General features: G+C 41.0%; 1 protein-coding gene and 2 non-coding genes across 3 annotated transcripts in view; 2 read left to right on the top strand and 1 right to left on the bottom strand.

Annotated features, from left to right (window-relative positions):
- Kul (Kuzbanian-like) overlaps positions 1 to 17,862 on the top strand; it is a 137,448-nt gene that overhangs the window by 92,770 nt on the left and 26,816 nt on the right. Inside the window, 1 exon segment of the mRNA XM_019044814.2 lies at positions 11,292 to 11,413. Within this exon segment, the coding sequence (XP_018900359.2) occupies positions 11,292 to 11,413 (122 nt within the window).
- TRNAP-CGG (transfer RNA proline (anticodon CGG)) lies at positions 14,139 to 14,210 on the bottom strand. The gene has a single exon. It is a non-coding gene; the product is annotated as a tRNA-Pro (tRNA).
- Positions 14,432 to 14,503, top strand: TRNAP-UGG (transfer RNA proline (anticodon UGG)). The gene has a single exon. It is a non-coding gene; the product is annotated as a tRNA-Pro (tRNA).

The following is a 17,862-nucleotide window of genomic DNA, read 5'->3' as shown; positions in this document are numbered from 1 at the left end:
CCCCCCCCCCCTCCGCGGTTGACACACCTACGCTTTGTCCAATTCACGGCCCTGGTTGAGCCGGGAATTGCACGTCTCTCTAGCTTTTTTTCTCCTTTTTTCTGAGTGATTTCTTTTCTTGCTTTTCAATGGATCGTATGGGAAATCAGAGCAGCTTGGAAAAGTTTGCAGAATAGAGGCCCTCCCCCGCTTCCAAAATGGCCATCATTTTGATATGCATGCATTCCTGTGTTGCCATTTTTTTACCAAAAATTCTGGGATTCTCGGAATTGATTCCGATTTCCAGGAGTTCCAAGAAAAACTTCCTAAATGCGCGGGAATATAGTTCCTAAGGTCGTCAAATTTGATTTTTTTAAGTTGACGAAAAATCCGAAATTTCGAGAAAATCCTGAAAATAGCTGGCAATTCCGGGAATTCTGAAGATTCCGAGACTTTGGAAAAGTTCCGAAATTCGGAATTAATTCCGGGAAATGGCAGCCCTGGTGCTTCAATCAAAGCATACGATGACATAATACTCGGGGCAAACAAACTTTTGCCGAATATAATAATGGATTTATTTTATTTTTCTCCTGAACTGCAGGAATTGCCCACAAATTTTGACAAATTTAGTCAAGGATTTTTAAAGTAGAATCCTAAGCAGAAGGAAGAGAGAAGTCCCTACTTCTCTCTTCCTTCTGCTCTCCTTCGGGAATGGAGAGTTAGCACGCATATTTTTTATTGCTCCATCTGAGAGTACTTAAAGAGTTGAACCTGGAGTATTTTTTATAATTTTTTAAAAAAGAACCACCTAGTGACGTCATCTGGCGGCATGTCCCATTTGAAGACTTGCCGATTAGAAGATTAGATAATTTTATCAAATTTTCTCCAGTATTTGTTCAATTTATGAACCAAAGATATCCTTTTGTTCAGTTGACTCTGTAGTCTCCCTTTAAACATGAAATTAATCCAATTTCAGACACCTGCAAATTTTCCATTATGGGACAAGTATTAAGGGAATGTTTCGGGTGGAAGATCCCAAAGATTTGTCCAGTGTGAGGTTTTCCAGCAACCCTCCTTCAAATTTTCTCGTCCTAACAAGCGTTCCAAGTCCTCGGAACATAACCTTGCGATAGCCCAGTTCGGACAAATCCAATTTGTCTCGGTCATTTGGTGAAGGAAGCGCATTAATTTTCTTCGAAGCAGTTCCTGATCGCAACGCAGATGACTCAACTCTCTCAGCACTTCAGATTTGAATCAATACGAATAAAAAAACCGCCCATCCCACGAGTCAGGTCAATATCCACTGGGAAAATGGCGAGAGCTTTTGTGTAGCGGTTCGACGATCGGTCTAGCGCCAAGGCCGCCTGTAGAACACCCACACGAACACAGGATTCGCATCTTCTGCGCGTCATCTTAATCGAACTAATCTCAGCGAAACGGAGGAGAGGAAAAAGTGGCATCCTCATCACCCACATGAGCCTATAATAGGGAATTCATGTAATCGTATTTTGGTGGTTGGAAGTTACAAATCAGCAAAAAATATTATGATCTGCCAAAATGCTAATTATCTGCGTCAAACTTGATAGATATATCGTGATTCGGAAAATTCTCATTTTCAATCATGGACGTAGTCCACCATAGTGAAGCCTGTGGATAATAAAGACTTGTGAATCACCGTAGTGAACTACATAATATTTTCAGGAGATTTAGCAGTCAGCAGCGGAGTTCATGATCACACAGTCTGAGAGTCAAGTAGTGACCCCTACCATTTTTTTTTTTTTTTTTTTTTTACCCCTACCAACAAATTTTGACGACGGAATGAAATTATGAAATGAATTAGGAAGTCAGGAAGCTTACACTAAAATAATTGCGAAAAAAGTTCTGTGAAAAAGCAGAGGAAAAGTAGAAAAGTATTCACAGATTTCCCTGAAATTTCGTATCTTATCGTCGGCAACGTCTGAAGGCTCATACAGCGTTTTCCCCGTGAACGGTGGACTATATCTCCGTGCGAAGGAATAAATTCATACGAGCATTCGAATGTTGCCTTTTCCTCTCAAAATATATTTACTTTTGAAGAAAAGTTTGTATTGCCTTCCTTTTAATGTGTAGACGCTCTAGATCAAATGTACCACTAGACAAGGTACGAATTTAAGCATTCTGATACATGTTTCTTAACCAGAATTTCACGTAGAACACGATTCACACTACGAAAATTACCGAAATCAACTCCTAACGAAGATATTAACGTTTTTATTTCACATTGGTGACGAGGAATTTGAACTGCCCGCTCACAAGAAACTCAAAGCTCTACGTGAGTCAAATCGCGCACTACAACGGTTTCAGCGAGCTTCTCAATCGAGCAATGTTCATTTTCCACCATGTGTTGTTCAAACTATTAGTAATTTGCTATAGCTGAGCCAAATAGTCAAGATTGAATTTGAGGATTTTTACATCGCAGAGACTGTCATGATAAACATTTAGCGCGCGATGTGAATCACGTATAGAGCATTGAGTTTTCATGAGCGGGTGGTTTGAATTCACGCATCAAAAATCATTAAATATCTTCGTCAGGAGTTGATTTTGGTAATTTTCGTTGTGCGTATCGTGTTTTACGTGCAATTTTGATAAAGAAACATGTATCAGAATGCTGAAATTCGTACCTTGTCTAGTGGTCCATTATGGAAAAAAAATGTTTATAAATATTCTGGAAAGTTCTTGATCAGTCAAAAGAAACTGAATGGCGTCCAAAGGCTCATACAGCGTGTTTTCCGTGGACGGTGGACTGTACTTCCGTGCTGAGGAATAACGCCATATGCCATATGATCATTCAAACGTTGCCAAATTCCCTCTCAAAATATGTTTATTTTTGAAGAAAATGCATACATTCTTTTCCTTGTAGTTTTTATATGCTCTAGATCAAATTACGAAAAAAAATCTCTGAGAAATAAGAGTAAACGTATCTGTAAATAGTCTTGAAAATTCGTGATTTGTCCAAAGAAATTTGGCGACGTCTCAAGGCACATATGGCGTTTTTCCCTAGCACGGCATGGCAGTGGACTGGCAGACCGGATCGCTCCTACATGGGCTTATTGGTCGTCGAGCATGACTCACGACCCATTCGCACATGTTCGCGTGCTCGAGCGCTCGGTCATTGTCAATGCCGCGCTTCTACACGAAGCTGGCGCGCGCCGCGTCTTTTTCCTGGTTCCTTTGTCCGCCGATTTCCTTTTCAAATGGCCCCGGCCCCGCCCCCCGGATCTCGCTCCTGTTTTACATTTCGGAAACGCTCGTTAATTTTCCGCCGCTAATTACCCATTGTTCTTTTTCCGGCGGTCCTCCGGCCCCGCAGATCGGGCGTGGGAGAGGGGGGTGGCGCCTAACGGTGCTCCCTACGACCCCCTCCCCCCCCCCTCCTCCACCGGTACACGGTCGATGAAGCGAATCGCGGTCCTGGAGATCGTAGCATGATGTCATCTGCGAATTGAATTCGTCCTCGGGAACGAGGGACGGATCTAGAGTCCAGACTCTTGAAAACATTGACAAGAAAAAGGACTCTCGATTCAATCAGATTTAAGCTTAAATCAAAAGGAAATTCGCTCAAATTAAGAGGCTTGGTTCTTGATTTGAACTTAAATCTGATTGAATCAAGGGTATTTTTTCTTGTCGATGTTTTTAAGAGTCTGGACTCTAGATCCAATGTGGTTTTTTTTCCAGTGCAGAACCCTACGATTTATAGGGGTCGTGTGGGACTTTTGGATCATCCTGTATTTAAGGGAGCAGGTCCAAAAACTGGGCGTGCGAAATACGCTCGATCGCCCGATCCGTGGATCGCGGGTGAACGGTGTGCGCTCCGCCAGGCGCAGTATAGGCAATTTGCACATCGGGAAGTATGTGCGCAAAGGTGTAGTGCTTGAAGTTTTTCTACAATGTTGAAGGCGCTATGTACACTGTATGCGGGTGCGCCTTAAATTGATCGCGATAATTCCAACTCTCGGCGTTCTGAAATGCGTCCTTTCTCCTGAAAATTATGCAAGTGCTTTAATTTTGATTTAAATGTATGATTTACCGCTCGCATGCTGATTTTTATGTGATCACTGCAGTTGTGCTATTGTTTTGTTGAAATCACACAGGCTACATTTATTTTGTTGTAAAAATTATTTCATCCCAAAATCACGTCTAGAACTTTGTAGAACTTTTTCAGCATCTTGTTTGTTTACATTGGGCCGAACTAGGAGCGGAGGGGCTGTGGTTTGATTACATTGGTCAAACTTTGGGGCTCCACATCATTCCAAATATTCGGTTTGTCAAACTGAACTTTCGGTTCGTGTAACCGAACGTTGACCAAACTTTTTTCGTCAGATATATTTACCGCACCAGTTCGGGCACACGAACCGAAAGTTCAGTTTGACAAACCGAAAACTCAGTTCGACGAACCGAATTGTTGGGTACAATGAATACAGAATTTTTTAACGTTGGAAAGTTTGGAAGTTAAGTTTGGAAAACGGTGTAAATTACGGTGATTACATCTTTAATACTTCTTTTAATATTATTTTCTTACGGAAAGTTGAGCAGGACAGCATTGGCAGTTGTGTCCAACTCGATTCGTTCGTTTTAAAATCGAGGAAGGACGGACTCGGCGCACGGATGAATTAATACGTCAGAGCAGCGGAAAAAAGTATTAAAGAAACAAAAAACAAAACCGATCCGCCGGAGAAAGAGAACTCAATCGAGTGGAGGAAGAAAAGGGGCCATAAATTCGAGACAATCGGCGGGGAAAGGTCTGAGAACGAATCAATTGCCCGGCAGTGAATTTATGGGACAGCCAGAATAAATGACAAAAATATAAATCGGGAAACGGGAACGCACAGGATTTTCAGCCCCCCCCCGCTCCCCTCGAATTTCAAGGATCCGATCTGCTCTAATCTAATATCTGTCCATCCGGCCGGGGGACTCCTACCGACCGCGGCACACAGTGAAACGAGATGATAGAAGACGTCGGATATGAAATTTTTCTCTAGAATTTCAAATTTTGATTTTTATTTCACCTTAAATTCAACTTCAAGGGGTGTTCCCGAAAGAATATATCAGGAAAAAACCAATGAAACCACTCTTGAACTTGTTTGTTTCATATTTTCGATAATATAAGCTTTCAAAGTTCCCAGGTTTTGTCCGACTTCTCTTATTCACTGGAAAAAAAAAAAAAAAAAACTTATTGGATCTAGAGTCCAGACTCTTAAAAACATCGACAAGAAAAAATACTCTTGATTCAATCAGATTTAAGCTTAAATCAAGAACCAAGCCTCTTAATTTGAGCGGATTTCCTTTTGATCTAACAAAAATCCGATTGAATCTTGTCGATGTTTTAAGAGTCTGGACTCTAGATCCAATGTGTTTTTTTTTTTCCAGCGTAAGCTTTCAAAGTTTCCAGGGTTTGTCCAACTTCTTCGGTCCAGTGTGCGGCGGAGCGGGTTCCGCTAAGAAAAGACGGGAAAATCCCGGTGGAAAATTGAATCATGAGCGCTGCCTCCCGAGCGAGAACCGCGCAAGGCGCCACGGAAACCCCGGACGGATACGTCGTTTCTGCCCGACGCGAGGGAGCGGTTGATAGAGAGGTTCCGTCTTGGAGTTGTATCGGGGACGCAACAATTCGTCGCTTGGTTGACAAAAGGGTGCATCTCTATCTGATCGTGAACCCCAGAAAGCATTGATTTATACGTAAAATAGGGCTCACTCGGAAATTAAGGTACGCCCTTTCGTCAGAGAAGCGACAAATTACCGTGAAGGGGCGGGGCAGGGCGCGCGGGTCCTTGTTTTCGGGGCTCGGGAGACCCTCGCAGGGCTTCAAGTCAGCGCGCGCTGATTACTGGAATTGATGAAAATCGATGGATGAGAAAGACGAAAGGACAATGGAGCGATCTTATTGGTTGGAATGGGTGGTTGTTATACACGGAGAAAAATCTATGGTTTTATAAATCAATTCGTGGTTCATATGAAACACCACTAAAAGTCGTGAATGAGCTAATGATTCTCGGTCTGTGAACCTTACTAAGGTATATACAGGGTTATTCAAAAGTTACGCACCACTGGCCATAACTTTAGTTCTAATTATGATATCGATTTGCGGTTTGTGGCGTCCTTCCTCATATCGAGGGGGAAACTTTTTGAGGTACTTTTCAGTTCTTCACCCCCCCAGGGGGAGGGGGGGGCGGGGGGCAACTCAAAAATTTCAAATGGCAACCCCCATCATGTGATACATCGTTAGAAAGAGCATGAAAAAAGAAAATTTTTGGCGCAAACCGGAAGTCGATCTGACCCCCCTGTCAAAAGTTAGGGGGGTCCAAAGGTTATTTAGGGGGTCCGTACCTTCATTTTTTAGAGTAGCTTCGGCGGCTCTTGGACATACCGTTTCTCTTTTCAAAGAGTCCTCGAATACTCCAAGTCTGATACCGAAGTCTTCATATTGCCCCCGGGCCACCACAGCCCCCCCGTAAGGGGGGATGGGCCTGTTACAATGAAACATTGCATTAAAATGCGAAAAGTCACAGAAGAGCTTCAAACTTAGCATCAAATCCGAGTGGAACTTCTTGCCAATGTTAACGCAAACGCAGCCTGCGACTTTAAAGTGAGTTTTCAAAACTCTTAGCCCCCTGCCCCCCTCATTTTTGGTTGCAGAGCGGGTAAAAACCGGGAAATTCACTACAAATAATGCCCGAAACTAATGTCCAACTTGAGGAGGACCCTTGAAACGTTGCGATCAGTCGGAGCATTGAAATACAAGGACTGCCACCCCTTAAAGTACGGAAACATCCAAAACACCCCGCTGCCCCCCTCATTTTTCGTTACGGAGCGGGTAAAAACCGGGAAAATCGCCAGAAATGATGCCCCGGTTCTGACCAGCTCTGCAACAAAAAAGAGGGGGGCAGCGGGGGTTTTATAAATGTTTCCGTCCTTAAAGTGGGCGGCAGTTCCTGTGTTGCAGTTCTCCGACTGAGCGTAACGTTTCAAGGGCTCTCGTCAAGTTCTACAATGGTTTCGGGTATCATTTCTGGCGATTTTCCCGGTTTTTACCCGCTCCGCAACGAAAAATGAGGGGGGCAGCGGGGGTGTTTTGGATGTTTCCGTACTTTAAGGGGGTGGCAGTCCTTGTATTTCAATGCTCCGACTGATCGCAACGTTTCAAGGGTCCTCCTCAAGTTGGACATTAGTTTCGGGCATTATTTGTAGTGAATTTCCCGGTTTTTACCCGCTCTGCAACCAAAAATGAGGGGGGGCAGGGGGCTAAGAGTTTTGAAAACTCACTTTAAAGTCGCAGGCTGCGTTTGCGTTAACATTGGCAAGAAGTTCCACTCGGATTTGATGCTAAGTTTGAAGCTCTTCTGTGACTTTTCGCATTATAATGCAATGTTTCATTGTAACAGGCCCATCCCCCCTTACGGGGGGGCTGTGGTGGCCCGGGGGCAATATGAAGACTTCGGTATCAGACTTGGAGTATTCGAGGACTCTTTGAAAAGAGAAACGGTATGTCCAAGAGCCGCCGAAGCTACTCTAAAAAATGAAGGTACGGACCCCCTAAATAACCTTTGGACCCCCCTAACTTTTGGCAGGGGGGTCAGATCGACTTCCGGTTTGCGCCAAAAATTTTCTTTTTTCATGCTCTTTCTAACGATGTATCACATGATGGGGGTTGCCATTTGAAATTTTTGAGTTGCCCCCCGCCCCCCCTCCCACTGGGGGGGTGAAGAACTGGAAAGTACCTAAAAAAGTTTCCCCCTCGATATGAGGAAGGACGCCACAAACCGCAAATCGATATCATAATTAGAACTAAAGTTATGGCCAGTGGTGCGTAACTTTTGAATAACCCTGTATGTCGCAGGCAAATGGTCAAATCAAGCATTTTATCAAATGCACTGGAAAAAAAACCACATTGGATCTAGAGTCCAGACTCTTGAAAACATTGACAAGAAAAAATACTCTTGATTCAATCAGATTTAAGCTTAAATCACAAGGAAATCCGCTCAAATTAAGAGACTTGGTTCTTGATTTAAGCAAAAATCCGATTGAATCAAGAGTATTTGTCTTGTCAATGTTTTCAAGAGTCTGGACTCTAGATCCAATGTGGTTTTTTTTCCAGTGTGGGGAACGGGTGCGTTACACGGAGAAAAATCAATGGTTTTATAAACCAATTCGTGGTTCATATGAAACACCACTATAAGTCGTAAATAGACGGAGTCAAACAGAAAGGAACCAAGCCACATCGGGATCGAACCGAGAAAAAGAGGTTTAAAGTTTAGCTCCTGCATAAGACTCAATGTAAAAGATAAACTTCAAGTTCAATTTCTGCAAAATTTGCTCCAACAAACACTTTGAATTTTTGGCGATAGATAGTAGAGCAGCGGATGAGTTTAAACCCACTCATAACTCAATTTTTTCCAAAATGTGGGTTGGTTCCTTTCTGCCTGACTCCGTCCAAATGAACTAATGATTCTCGGTCTGTGAACCATACTAAGGTATATATATTGCAGGCAAATAGTCAAATCAAGCATGTCATCAAATGCCTAGGCAGATAGTTATTTTGATAGTTTACGAAGACTTGTATGCTTTTGACGAGGAATTACTAAGTTTCGATTGTTTTGAAAGTAATAATTCATCAAAACTACCAACTTATCTTGTATTTTGCCCTCCAAATGCTCCTAATATATTTTAACTTTCAGAATTTTAAAAAGCCCTTATTATATTACATGCTGAATAAATAATAAGAATGCGAAATTTTATGCTGAACAAATTGCGAAAATTTGTCGCGAATAGGTAGAGATTTCGTCGGCAAAGTCAGGGAAACTCAGAGGAAAGTAAGGTAATATTTGAGATTTTACTAAACTTGCAACCCTGTAAGTTCTCGCGATATCCCGCGAAAAAAAAGTTCCGCCGGTTTCATCCGTGGAAGTGAGCTCGGCTTTGTATTCCGTGGACTCAGATTGCAAAGTTTGTGGCTGCCTTTTCAAAGTTCTCGCGCTGAAAAAGCTCCGAGTTTTCTCCCGAGACAAACAAAACAGTGGCGTGGCCCGTGTCGCGGGCTTTGCGATGTGTCGATTAATCTTCCATTTAAATCTATGGAAAAGGATCTATACACAGGGTGTTCGCAACGAACACCTTAAATCGATTCTTAACTTTAGCTTCAAATGGGGAAATATTGATAATCGCAGTCATTTACGCTTCGCCACTAAAAGAACTCACCGGGAACCGTAAATCTCCAGCTCGTTGGTTTTCCATGAAAATTAACGGATTTAAAAAATATTTTTAAGATTTGTTTCTAAGATAGACCATTAGACAGGATAAGAATCTAAATACTGAGAGGGATTTTAATTTATTGAAAATTATTCATGAAGAATGTATTGAAAATGTTGAAAGTTTATTCCTACGAGAGAAATTAGAGGTTGCGATTGAACTACATTTTGTAATTCGGAACTATAATTTCTGGCGTAGTTTAGAAGCAATGTACATTCCATTAGTTTCCCTATGTACATGAGTGTTTTTACGTATGAGTCAGAAATTTTAGTTGCCAATTGAAAAATGAAGTTCAGTTAATATCAGAGAATCAGTCAATTTTAAAATTCACGCCTCCGAAAGATATAAGTCAACATGGCTCCAATGAACCATTAAAAACCATTGAGTCTCACACCCACACTTGATTCCTTTGCTGATGTTTTGTATTTCCTATTTTATTTACTTTCATTTTATTTTATTTTATTTTTTTTTTATTATTATTATTATTATTATTATTATTATTATTATTTTTTTTTTTTTTTTTTTAAAAAAAAAGGATAGTTCCGCTCTCTGAGAAAACTACCTCACCGCAACACTCTGAAGCCATTTTAGTGCCCGGATTTGACTTCAGTAGACAATGGTGTCCTGTACCGTCAAGCGAGAAGTTGGAACTGTCAAGTACAAATAGCGCTCATTACTCACGTGTGGGTTAAAGTTGGGAACTTTTGATGTGTCCAAGTGATGCTTAATTTCGTGTAGTATCCAGTGGTCTCTTATCGGTATTCAACTTTCCTTGGCAGTTTCTGGTTGTACCGAGAAAGATATTTGTCCCGTCAATTTAAATAAACAGTTATTTACGATGAGTAAAATCTAGTTGTGACCACAGAAGTTTCCTTGACGTAATGCATAGTGATTTTGAAAGTATTTTTCTCAAAACAATTTTTTCCGCTCTATTAAACGTTCGAAACAGACTCACATTTGGACATATTCAAATCGAAAAGGGCATCAAAATCACGCACCAACGTTGCGATTCGTTAGTCACAGAATCGTAGGTTCCGAACTCAAATAAAATGGCAGCTCGGAGGTTCGGGCACAAAAGTAATACCGAACCTCTAAATAAAATTCGCTTTTAGCGAATTTTAAAAAAATCCGGGTGTGCAAAATACGCTCGATCGCCCGATCCGTGGATCGCGGATGGCCGCTGAACGGTGTACGCTCCGACAGGCGCAGTATAGGCAATCTGCACATCAAGTATGTGGAAAGGTGTAGTGCTTGAAGTATTTCTACGATGTTGAAGGCGCTATGTATGCTGCATGCGGGTGCGTCTTATATCACTCGGGAAAGTTTGAATTTGTGACGTTTCGAGGTGCGGCCTTTTCTCTGGGAGCTCTACAAGTGCTTTGATTTTGACTTAAATGTATGAATTACTGCTCGTATACTGATTTTCATGCAAAGCACTGCAGTTTTGCTAATTTTTAGTTGTTAGTACGTAGACTACATTTAATTTTTTGGTATAGTTATTTCGACCGCGCGGGTTAGTTTGTACGAGTAATAAGAAGAGAGAAGAGATAAGAATGTATAGAATTAAGGGGCATTTTTTATTGAATATAACTTTTTGAAGTATGCTCTTTGGAGGCCTACTAAAGTATACCGTGAGGGATCTTTAAACTTCCAAAAAACCCGCAGAGTTACAACCATTTGAAAGCTGATTTTATAATTTTCTGCTTTAAAAAAAATCAATCGTGTTTTACGGTGGTTCTTGGAACCGCTCTGGGTGATAAGGATTATTATTTTGTAGCCCTAAAAAGTTGTTTGAAGTGTGAAGCAACCTTAGCCATCCCATAGCCAGAGAGTTTTTTGGGGGGAGGAAAAGTGCAATCTTTCCCAGTCGGTACGTTACTCTTTTTAAATAAAAGGTTTTCAATAAAAAGTGATTTTTCAATTATTTGGACTTTTCCCCTTTTAGAAACGACTTGTTCTTATGAACTTGACATGCGTGTCAAACAACGAAATAAAACGCGGCATTTCAAAGTTAATCTCGTCTGTTTCAGAACTTTCAATCTGGTTTTGACACCAGACCACGGGCTCTTCGCTGAGGATGCCGTCTTTGAAGCCAGCAACGGGAGAAGGGTCACCTTTGATCCTGGTAAAGCTTACACAGGCGTCGTTGAAGGTAAGAGACTCCATAATTTCAACCAGCCCCTCATCTATGTTTTACATGTTCAAGACCACTCGCATTGCTATCAAAATGAGCACCAAAACTGTGCTGCATAGATTCTCTCAGCAAACGAGGGTATAAGGGGGCAGTGGCGTAGCGTGAATTGCGATATATCGATTTTTATGCCATTTAAACCTATGGTAAAGAATCGATTATTAAGGTGTTCGCTGCGAACACCCTGTTTATCGATCCTTTTCCATGGGTTCAAATGGCATAACAATCGATATATCGCAAAGCACGCCACGCCACTGATGAGGGGGATGATTCCCGGGAATTCACGGTGTTCTAAACTGCCGTGCTAAGGAAAAACGCCGTATGAACATCAGAGAGTTGTCAAATTTCCTCCGATAGAATGTTTAATTTTGAGGAGAGATATGAATATTTTCTCTTGAAGTTTTAAGATGACTTAGATCTGGTCGTGAATTAAATTCTTTATGAAATTCAAAGAAAACTGTTCACAGAATTGCCTGAAAATTCATATTTTATCGTGGGAAATTTGGCAACGTCTGAAGGCTCATACGGTGTTCTTCCTTAGCACGGCAGTTAAGGACCTGAATTCCTGAATATATCAAAAAATATTCCAGAAACTCCTCATAAAACTGTTAAAAGTCAATGAATGGAGATGTTGCATGTGTGAGAAATTTGCGATTTGACTGCGATTTTTTGGAGCTTGGGAGTTAATTTCAGAGAAAACCAATGGCATCATCGTGTTTCTCGCGAACTTTTACATAAGAATCAACAGTCAAATCGCTAATTCCTCACACATGAAACATCTCCATTGCGGATCTTTTGCTTTTTTAGTTCCTATTACGTGTAACCCTGGAAGGAAATAGGTGGTGTAACGAATTCTATTAGTATCGTCAATCCGTGAGATTTTTTATCTCCAAATTTTTTTATCTAGACCAAAGAAAGGTCAGGTTAGGTAACTGTCAAAAAATAGCTTGGAATTTTTTAAAGTCCTTTCTTTATTTTTTGCCCTTGAAAGAACTATTTGACGTTCCGTTCAAAAATAGGTAATATATATGTACATACCACGGTGTAAGTCGGCAATCACATAACTCGGTTTGCGACGTCTCAAACATCCTGCCATACTTTATTTTTTACACCGAAAACTACTCAACGACAATTCTTTAAAACCGCCGTGGTTTTTCTTCTCTGTGCGAAGAAAATTCTCCAAAAACTTCAAGGAATGATGTCAATATGTTCTCTTTTAAAAAAAATAAAATTGCGGCGGAGATTTTCAGACACCGCAAACGAGGTATGTGATTGCCGACTTACACCGTCGATATATATTTTATTATTTATATTACGACTTTACGTACTCTCAGGATTCGTTTAGACTCGAACCCGCGAGTGACATACGGTGGCGCTACTCGTCGGCGTAAACGGCGTACGGCGCGACGTGACGTCGACGTGGTGGCGGTGGAAGCAACGGTACCAGCTCCGCCGACTGCGGCGTCGCGACGCCGACGTCTTGGTCTCTTTGACGTCGGATGACCGGCGAACCTGACGTGCGGGAGCCGACGCCGACACTCGAGGCCGCTCCCAATGGTCACCGGCCCGAAACGCCCAGTTCGCCAATCTACCGTCCAAATTCGGATGTCTCCGTTGTCTGCTTGACATATTGGTAGCAGCAGTAACTCCCCGGAAGAAAATTGGACAACGGACCACCAGCGGGCTGATTATTGAAGTCGATAGACAAAGCTCTAGACAATGAAGACGAAGAGAAAATAGAGTGATCCTGTAGGTGAAAGCAGCAGTAACTTCCCAAAAGAAAATGGGTCAATGGACCACTAGCGCCACTTGCGGGCTGATTATTGAAATCGGTAGACAAAGCTCTAGACAATGAAGACGAAGAGAAAATAGAGTCATCCTATATATAATATCCATTGATTCTGAAATAGAGAAACGCAGATGCCAGGCTTGTAGGTCCAGTGCGCCTTCATTTTTGCGCATAGGCAACAAATCATCTTCGGTGTCGAAATAGTTATCTCCCAATGCCGTGTCGTTTACCACGTATCGCGATAATGTCCATTGATACTGAACCAGAGAAACGCAGATGCCAGGCGTGTAGGCCCAGTGCGCCTTCATATTTGCGCATAGGCAACAAACTATCTTAGGTGTCGAAATAGTTATCTCCCAGCGCCGTGTCACTCGAGTTCACGCATCGCGTTAAATTACCTACATTGATCCTGAACTAAGGCGACGCTCCAGATAGATTGACGGTATTGATTTTCCTACTTCTTCCTCCTCCTTTTCTCCCACTCCTTCGTCCCTCTATATGTCTTGTCCTCTACCTCCTTTTCTTTTTCTTCCTATCATAAGCTTTTTACCAGAAGGAAAATGGGAAGAAGAAGAAGAAAAGAAAAAAAAGAGGGACAATCATTGATTTTTCTTCCCTTTTCTCTATCTCTTTATCTTCTTCGCCCTCGGTCTTTAGGCCTAATAGTCTCGATTATGTTAGACTATGGTTAATAATCGCCGATTAAGATTATTATTATCAGCAACTGACCAAAATAATCATAAAAACCCGCCCAATAGGTCATTGGATAAAACCGTGGTCAATAATGAAAATTTATGGAGTCGAAAATTAAATTAACGAAGAAAAATTCAGTATAACCCGCGTTTCTCCGACATGTCGATTGCGATTTCTGATGATTTTCCGGATTTAAAATTTCGCGGGCTCGTCCGGGATTTGAACCCGGGACCTCCTGCACCCGAAGCAGGAATCATACCCCTAGACCAACGAGCCGTGATGATACCGGCCGCGGATGGCCGTATATAACGACTCTCTAATCCTCTCCAACCGTTGGATACCGTTGAATGTTGATGGACTTACGCTCGTCTCGCTGCGGCCGTAATCACGCCTCGAAGAAGCGAAAGTGAAAACAATAAACATCGCCTGCATGCACGCATTCCGCTTGTGTGCAGGTACCGTATAATTGTGGTGCATTTCGTGTCATCGTACATCGCGGCCCGTTGGTCTAGGGGTATGATTCCTGCTTTGGGTGCAGGAGGTCCCGGGTTCAAATCCCGGACGGGCCCGAATATTTTAAAAAGTCAGTTTCTTGCTCCCAGGATTTGCAGGTAAAAGTTAATGTAATCTTCGATCGGACATACACCGTCGTCCTAAGGAAGAACACCGTATGAACCTTCAGACGCTGCCATATTTACTTCAAGAAAAGCCGAATTTATGGAGAAAATCGTGAATATTTTTCCTCAAATTTTTCAGTCAATTTTTTTCACGATTTAGTCTAAAGCATCTAAAATTTTCAAGGAAAAATACGCATAACTTTCCTCAAAAATACATGTTTTATTCGGGGAAATTTGGCAACGGTCGAATATTCATACCGCGTTTTTCCTTAACATGGCATACACCACTACACCTCTTAAAGATTCTTTGGGTTTTGACCACCTTGGATCCACTAGCATATTGATTTGGAGTTGAATAGGTGCTCTGCTTGAGAATTGGACAAAATGACCCTGTTTCCGCATTTTTGGTGGGAGAATATCTAAAGACGAAAATTTTCATAAGTGATTTTTTTGTCTCGTTCAGAAGTTTTCTCAAAATACTTAGAATTTGAGGATCAAGAGATCTAGTTTTCTCCTTTAAATCAGGGCTCTCTGAAAATTTCATTGTCAACAGTCAGGATGAAGAGCTGTTCCAAGTTCTAGATGAGCAAACTTTTTATTTGGTTAAGGTTTTTAGAATTTCATCCTTCAGTTAGTTACAGAGGAGTTTCTGCATTTACCGCTTAAATTTTTCATTATTCCAGAAAAAAAGGTAGAGAAGTTGCCGATAAAGGTATCGAACAAAAATATCTTTGCAAAAAGGAAAGAGAACTTCTGGTCATATTTTTGCAGATCTGTAAATTACTATGGTGGATAGGATTTTAACCATTTAATAGTAACAAAAATCCCAAATTCCCAGCTCATTATGAACTCGCGGCAGCTTCACGTCGCCAACTCCTTGCAGCTCAGGAATCTTTCCGGAAAATTTACTCCTTAGACAACTATGCAGGGTAATCCAGGGTTAAACGGCCAGACTGCCAGAGTGTATTCTATGGGTCAAAATAAGACTTCTTTGTTGTATAAAGTTTTTTTTTCCAAAAGTGCCCCCAGTCGGAGTTACGCCCCCCCCCCCAAAAAAAAAAAAAAAAAAATTCAGTAAGTAAAATGTTTTTCCTGCATTTCCGCAACTGTTGTGAGCCAAATCTCATGAAAATATGTACTTTCCTTCACTTTTATGCACGGAATTTGTAAATGATCTAAGAAAAAGCGAAATCTCAATATAAAGAGGGCCTGCTCGGCTCCTGCAGTCTGGCCGTTCAACTCTGGATCACCCTGTATTTTCTCAAACATATTCGATGCAGCCAAAGTTAAATTGTGTAGATAAGGCGACCGAACAAGTTCAAAATTAAAATTTAGGTAGGAACTGTCTGCTGTCTGTAATCATCGCAATGCGTTATTTTGAAGTATGAATCTTTGTCGGTTCCCCGCCCACTCTATCTTGAAAAATCAAGGAAGTATTTAAGAATCTTTGTAATCCTAGAGTATCTGAAATTAGATCATCCAGGAAGAATTTTGATGTCAATGAAATTAAATCTCACGAAGACCAAGGATTAAGCTTTTATTACGTTTTTTGCGTTTGGCACTTCAATTATTTTCAGATCGGAGTATGAAATATTGCCTAAATGCCTTATATTTTCAAGCTTATTTTCCCCCTGTCCGATTTTATGTGAAGTCATTAAAGTGTGCGACAGTAATCCACTGTTGCCTAGTTTTTGCGCATTCCAAACATTTCTGAGTGATCTAAGCGGAACTCTTTTAATATTTTCTGTATCAGTATCGTTTTCAGATTTATGTTGCTGGAACAGGCTTGTGTTTCGTTTTATGAAGAATACCTAAAAACACAAAATATACCTAGATTTTGAAGTTTGTTTGATCCGCATTTATTAACAATCCCATCTTTAGAGGGAAACTAAGAGTGCACATGTTGTTTCTGAAATAAGAATAGTAGTATCCTATTGCAAAATGTAGTTCATTCAAACGCCTCGGAAGAGTAAACTTCCTTCGAAGATTATTATGAATGCATCGTATGGACCACATCCTGAAATTCGGAACTACTAATTTAGGATATCCATGAACATACCTACCTCCACATGGACTTAAATGGTGCATATGCTGTTCATAATATAAGCCTGTATTGTAGTTCCTCATTGCAAAATGTAATTCATATATCATACACTTTTTTGCACCCACATGAAAATCTCGTGAATTGCTGGGCAGCGAAGTCACTACCGCCGCACAGTGTGAATCGAGTAAAGCAGAGAGGTTGAACATTAATTTTTTTACTGAAACTGCAAGTTTTGTTGTTTAATTTGTAAAATATTAAATTTTAAGGAGTGTCTCTGGAGGGAAATTTCACCACTTTTAGAACCTCAAAGTTTTGTATAAACGAAGTTATGAGCTTTCAAAGTTTCCAAATTTTGTCCGACCTCTCTTATTGACTCGATCCACTCTACACCGCTCTTGATGCACTTGCAAGTCAAAATCAATCTCAGGAAATAAAGATACTGATTATATTTATGCGATCACGTACGATATTACATCAATTTCTTGAAGCATCCTGCCACGAATATGACGTGTGGACGCGGAAAGAACCAGGAACTATAAAGGTGGAAGATAAATGTCAAAAATTATAATTTTTCGAGAAACAGTTTATACGGGCCCGGCACATAGTTTGAAATCCGCCCAGAAAAAACGATAGGTCTATCATTTTGACGAGATTAAACTGCCTCGACTCGATTCAAGAGAATGAAAATTGCTACGTTGTATTGACCTTGGTGTCCTGTTACGCCTACCTATACTGCCGCACTAACGAAAAACGCCGTATGAACCTTCAGGCGTTGCCAAATTTCCTTTGATAAAACACGAATTTCCTAGTAATCTTGTGAACATTTTTCTTCAAACATTTCAGATAATTTTGCTCACACGTTCACCGAACAGTTCTAAAAATTTCAAGGGAAAATATTCATAACTTTCCTAACAAATGACCATTTTATCGATGGAAATTTGGCAGCCGTCGAATGTTCATACGGTGTTCTTCCTTAGCACGGCAGTATAGCCGTTTCGATAACGCAATTTAATGATCAATCAAGGAGATGCCTCTTCTTCCAGGACTGAATAAACTGCCAGAATTTTGCCATTTTCATACTTTACTCTCCTTGTAGTCTTGAAACCCTCTGACCATTGCAAAAACAATTGCATCTAATCAACTTCCCATTCCAGCCAAAGCTGAGCAATTGATTTTTTAATCAAGACTGCGTCTCATTTAGTCCCTCCCATTAAACTTTGTTTGATTGGCATAACCTTTTGGTCGAACCATAAGTTGAAGGTCAAAT

Source organism: Bemisia tabaci, chromosome 8 (assembly GCF_918797505.1).
Source record: "Bemisia tabaci chromosome 8, PGI_BMITA_v3".
NCBI classification, from domain to species: Eukaryota; Metazoa; Arthropoda; class Insecta; order Hemiptera; family Aleyrodidae; genus Bemisia; species Bemisia tabaci.
The sequence above is the reverse complement of the archived record's forward strand: the minus strand, read 5'-3'. Positions and strand labels throughout refer to the sequence as shown.